A 6,075-nucleotide genomic window follows, 5' to 3' on the forward strand; every position below is an offset into this window, starting at 1 on the left:
GGTGGGTAGGGGAGCAGAGGTGGGGGGAGGGTATAGGAAACTTTCGGGATAGCATTTGAAATGTAAATAAAGAAAATAATAATAATAAAAAAAAAGGGGGGGAGGGATCCGTGTCTCCTGAACAAATGGAAAGAGGAATGAATGCAGGCTGAGGCCACGGAGCCACATGTTAGTGATGGTGAAGCGGGAAGAAAGGCTAATTCTGTTGTCGTCAGTGTGATACATGGGACCACTATGCCCACACCTCTCTCTCTTTGAAGTGCTTCACCTCTCCTGCATTCCCTAAGACTGTATTTGCCAAAGAGCTTAATCTAATCATTATCAATTTACTTCATTATTTAGACTAATTTAATCAGTACATTGCCAACCAAATATTTTGGCTAGGGTGACTTAGCAAGAGCGCACTGCAAGAACATTCTAGTCAGCTCGACTCCTCCACCTGTGCAGCCTGGCTGGGTGCAGCTCATGGTGGGGGTCCTGGATAGCTATAGCCTAGAAGCATCCCCATTACTAGAGCGTCCCTTCAAACATGACTTCAAACAGGACAAGCAGTTCACAATGAGGTCACTCATTTTGGCATGAGGCAAGTGATAGTAATCGCAAGAGTCTCAACACAATAGTCTACACAATCCGGCATCCTGGCAAAGCTTACAACAGGGGCTGCTGCTCCTCTTTTCGTAGTAAAAGTGAGATAAACCAGGGTGTACATGCATCAGAGGGAGTTCCACACCCAGAAGTTTCATAAGAAGTCAGACAAAGCTTTCACAATGTAAAGAGCTTTAAGCGTGGGGCTTTGGAAAATGCTGGGCTGGGCTGGGCTGGGGCTCGGGTGGGACTAGAGAGTTTGAATCCTTGAATTCTCAGTGTGAAGGAAGTTCTATGTGCTATTTACTCTCTGCTATTAATAGTCTCAGCAAGATGTTATCTGAGGTACTCATAGACACAGTGAAGTGGTTTTCCTTCAAGACAACACACCCATGAGGTAATAATGTTAATCTCTATGGATTCAGAGTGCTCCCTTTTCTTCATAGCTTTGTGTACACCAGTTTGGTTTTTGCTAGGCACTTGCTCTCATCTGATACGCTTCCTATTCTCTCCAGCCACTGCCCACACCCCAGCTACCCTGTCTTCACAGAGACGAAATATTCATGGCTCTTGCCTCGCCAAGTAGAGCAGAAATTGGTCCCTTCCTGCCAAGCCATTTCTAACAGTAAACAGTACCTAATGGAGCTGTGGAGTAGATTTCCACAGGCTGTGGTGCGGCCTTTCATCCCACCTGGCTTCTCCATGCCCCACCCTGCTGAGGTGTATGGATTTCATTTTAGGCCATAATCATCTAGATAGCTGACTTCTGCTATAATCAATGTCAGTGTTTTATAGATTTTCTGCATTAAGCGGAGGACTAAGTGGCTTTTACTTTAAAACCAGTCAATTAGCCCAAGCTTGCTGGATGCCACCATAAGGTCACGTTGTCTGTTGCTAAAGAGGATTGGAGAAGCAACCGGGTATTCCAAGTCTTTGGTTGCCGGGAACCAGCAAGGGTTAAGAGTGGTGTCTCTAAGCAGAGCAAGGCATCCTGTGGCCAGTTCCCAGGCAGCTCTTCCACATCTCCTTTCTGTGCGCTGTCATGAGAATAAACCGGTGCGTCTATGCACAAGAAAGACTTTGGAAGAAGAGAAAGCAGCAGAATCGAGTGGGGAAGAGCTGTTATGGGCTGCCGGGAATGAATGTCATTGATCTTAGGAAGAAGAGTCGAAACCTGTGGCTGAATAAATCAAACTTCTTGCAGAAAAAAGAATGTTAATTAACTGGAAAGGGGGAAAAAATGGAAAAAAAAATTAATCAAGAATCCAAAGAAGACAAAACGATGAGTGAACGTTCCTTAAAAGCCATTCTGAGCTTTAATGGGGAGGCTGGGATTACAGATAACATAATAAACTTTCCGATGAGTTATGGCTTCCTGAAAGTCGGCATGAAACCTTACCTGAAGAAGGAAAATTAAGAGTATTGATTGCATTCTGCCCTTAGGTTTTCGAGACTGGGTTCCAAAGGAGCTTCAAAGGGTGGGCTGCGTGGAGCTCTTAAACACAGTCCAGAGGCGCATTCGGCCCAAGCTCCATGTGTTCGGTGGAATTCACGAAGGTAAGAGGACAGGGATGGACTACGTGCATTTTTCGTGGCCTCACCCTCTCCAGCAGGCAGCCTCGGCTGGACATGGTGCGGTGAGAACTCAGTGATCCTTGAGCTTTATTCAGAAGGAACCTGTTTATGAGATGAAACCTCACGAGAAAAACTCGCGCCTATGAGGCTAATAAATATTTTGTATTGTTGTCTTTTAAGTAGAAAGGCCAGTAGGAGCCCTGTGTGGCTCACTTTACCACAGGCCCCACACTCTCCCAGGCAGCCCTGGAGTCTAGGACTATAACTATTGCTGCAGCACCAATAGGGCCAGATGGTTTTCACTTTAAGGGAGTTAGCCAAGTTGCCCTGGAGGGTAGACACAACCCAGAGAATCTGTGGTCCCTGCCTGTCTCTGTGGCGTCTTATATTCCAAAACACAGAAAGAGCCAGGAACACACGCTGATCTCTGCAGGCTTGCTCTGTATGTGCGAGGAAAGCTTCCTAACAGATCTGGAAGGAAACACCCTCTGCAAATCAGCATTTCCTTACTATGCTCAGAACTATCAGAAACTGTTAGCACTGTTGGCTGAGGTTGACTGAAACAATGAAATCTCTAACAGAAAATGTCCACTGGTTGGTTTCTGTCTTTCAAGGTAAGTTGAGTCAAGGCCCCAGAACCCAAAAGTTTCACGGAACCTTCGGGGCTCTGGGTTTTGTCTGCTCTGCCTTTTCAAACCAGGATGGCACTGGGCTTTTGTAGACAAGCAGAGTCAGCTGATCTTGGGGGGGTCTCAGAAACTACAAGACTGGCCGTGGTGTGTATATTTGTATGAGGCAGAAGTGCTTATGTAGGCAGCTGCCACAAGTCTCACTGCTCAGTGTGGCTTTCTGGAGTTACTTATAAATGTCAGAGTCAAGTTGAGGTGTATAGGGCTGTGTGCTTGGTGAAACGGAACGCCAAGTCTACTCCACAGAGTCCTCAAGCATGGTGGCTTCCTAGTTAGGCGAGTCATAAAGAGTGTATTGAGAAATCATCCTCAGAGGCCAGAGAAAAATCAGCTTGCCCCCAAACACAGGCACCAGCTAACTGGCTGGAAAACAGGGGTGCAGCTCTGGCAGGAGGCAGAGGAGTGAGTGGGTGGAGCTGAGTCTCCTCTGCTCCCTAAGCAGGAGTGAGTGAATATTCTTTAGGAGAGGTAAGAACAGAGAGATGGGAGGGCCTATCTAAACTATATTTCCTGGAGGACGTGATGGGGGCGGGGGGACTGGTATCTTGAACACTAGTTTGAATTCCTGTAGGATTCCTTTGAGTTTGCATTTCACCCTTTAAAAAAGGGGGGGGCTTGGGGGAGCTAAGTCATTAATTTACCTTAAACTGGCCAGACAATTGGAGAATTCCACTGAAGTCCCACAATAATAAACTTGCTTTAAAAGGAAGTGATCATATTCAAATAAACGTGACTTGCTTTTATTCACTTAAGACAGCTAAAGAGGGCAGAGAGAGGGCAAATACCAGCCTCTTGATGGAGAGAGATAACAAGACTTTATGACCCCGGAACCAAACAGTGCACATTTTAAATGCAGCTTTTCTTTTCTTAAGAGATTTTTCCATTGACCCTCATTAAGCTCTCCACAGGCTTACTTGGAAAAATTTTAGCAAATGGAGCAGGAGGAGGGTGGAGGGATAGGAACCTTATCAGTAATTTCTGTAAGTCCCGGTCATTTTGTTTCTCCTTTGCTGTTTTTATATACTACGGAGTCCAGTGTGGACATAGAATTACCGACTCATTGTAGAAGCTGTAAGGTGTCCCTGGAAATGTGCAAACTTCTAAGAAGCCCAAAAATGTCAGTATGTTAAAAACTATAAAGAAAGTCTACATACCAGGGATGCCATGGCATTGCCTCGGCGTTCATGTTCGGGTGCTTTCCTCTATGCTGTCTGGGTATGGTCAGGAAACGGGGCCCCTTGGCAATGTCTCGACCTACTGAAGTTGAAGAGGCAGTGCTTAGCGTTAAAGTCACATAACTCAGGTAGAATCAGCGACTTGTGGTTAGTAGTCACGGAGCCAGATCACTGTCAGGATGAGGGTAAACCTCAGCTCTCTCATCTCCCTCCTCCTGGAGCCAGGTTGTGTGCTCTTAGGCCGCCCACTTCCTTCCCGCAACTTAATAGTTAATGCAGGAGTTTGAAATGAAGATGATACTTGACAGGTAGGGGAATACTTTTCCTTCTTCTCAGTGGTACAGGTATCATGTCTTTTGCCTGATGAGTTCAGTGTTTAAGCAAGGAGGACACAAGGGATGAATCACTCTGTGTTGGAGGGGAGAATTCTCCCCCTTTTAAAGCAAACAGCAAATTGGCCAGGAGCTCCTAAAATCTGTGGTATCTGGAAAGGCCCACTGAATTTCATCCCCCTGCCCTCTGACAAAGATGTGGTTGTTCTCCCTGCCCCTGGCCCTGTGCTCAACCGCTGCCATCATTTGTGTATACTGCAGTAACTGACACTTTCTTCCCACAGGGTACGGCATCATGACCGACGGCTACACCACCTACATTAATGCCTCAACCTGTACAGTCAGCTTTCAACCGACCAACCCTCCAATCATATTTGACCTTCCAAACCCACAGGGCTCTTAAAGCGTCAAGCATCACATGGGAATGTGAGGGACGGTCTGCAAACTGCCATTTTTCTAATTATAAACTCACATTCTCTGACTTGTTTATTTCCAAATCCTGTGAGTTCTTTTTGTAAATTGTTGGAACAGGAGGGAAAAGGAAAAAAAAAAAAAAAAAGATGCTACGTTGTGCCGCCTCTTTTTTGCTTTTTTGAGTGGGGTATCCATTTGAAATCAAAGGAGCATTGTGAATTTGTAAAATGACTTCTGTTTGCTCAAAGGCCACGCCATTGTAAATTGTTAGTATTTGCCAAAGGACAGCCAAGCTTTCTTTTAAAAAAAAAAAAGAGAGAGAGAGAGAGAGAGAGAGAAATGATGATTTAAAAAAGTCTTATTTGAATATGCTTTAAGCTGAAAGGAAAAGATTTTTAAAAAAAAAAAAAACACAGAAAGAAACACAAAGGTGGTGTTTTGAAAAATCACCCAGATTTGCACAACTCTGAGTATTGTTTGATATGTTTTAATTTTCAACGTTTTGTTGTTGTTTTCTTGGTATTGCCTCATTTTTATTTTACAGATATGGCCCCAATTTAGAGCAATCTCGACAAAAGTTGGTTTGGAAAAACATTAGCTTCACTCTGACTATAAAGAAGACTGTGTCTGAGGTGGGGGAAGAACAGCCCTCACGCAGAGGCTTAGCCAGAGAGATCCATATCATGATGCTACCAACTCTCACTGTTTGTTTCTTTTCAATTATTTGAGCTTTAAAAATAAGGAAACGAGAATCCATCAAGAGATGGTCATGCAAGGAAAAAAAAGTGTGCAGACTCCTTTTCAGTGTGGATTTATATATATATATATATATATATATATATATATATATATATATATATATATATATATATATAGCTATTTTTTGTGCATTACGACTCAGTTGGGAGTTTAATCTTGCCAAGGACAGTACAACTGCAAAGCCACATCAGTAGCAGCCCACCAGACATCTGAAGGAACTGACCCATTCTTTCTGCAAACTCGAGGTCTTAAAGAACTTGAGTCCAGTCTAGGTACAGTAACCAGTGTGTATAGACTCCAGTGGATGCATCGGAAGCGAACTAAATAAGGCTTAGTCGTCCTTTCTATTTAAAGGCCCTTCATTGTCTTTTCACTCCCCTCCCCCTCCCATTTTGCACTGTGTGTTGATGCAATCTTCGCTAGCACAAAATATTGTTGCTAATAATCCTTTCTGGTCTCCCATTGTCGATGCCATTGAGCGCTATTCTATTTTATGTTACCTTCAAATTTAGGAAAGCAGTTGTTTTCTTTAAATTTATTGTGATA

At 44.0% G+C, this 6,075-nt stretch overlaps 1 protein-coding gene across 3 annotated transcripts in view; it reads left to right on the forward strand.

Annotated features, from left to right (window-relative positions):
• The window catches only part of Mpped2 (metallophosphoesterase domain containing 2), a 174,235-nt gene extending 169,071 nt beyond the window's left edge, over positions 1-5,164 (forward strand). For all 3 annotated transcript variants that reach the window (XM_029536897.1, XM_029536898.1, XM_029536899.1), the window contains 2 exons: positions 2,029-2,142; positions 4,641-5,164. In XM_029536897.1, the coding sequence (XP_029392757.1) occupies positions 2,029-2,142; positions 4,641-4,759 (233 nt within the window). In that variant the 3' untranslated portion in view covers positions 4,760-5,164. The remainder of the gene's footprint in view (positions 1-2,028; positions 2,143-4,640) is intronic.
• The last annotated feature ends 911 nt before the right edge of the window (positions 5,165-6,075 follow it).

The sequence above is a fragment of the Mus pahari genome, chromosome 3, assembly GCF_900095145.1.
Source record: "Mus pahari chromosome 3, PAHARI_EIJ_v1.1, whole genome shotgun sequence".
NCBI lineage: Eukaryota > Metazoa > Chordata > Mammalia > Rodentia > Muridae > Mus > Mus pahari.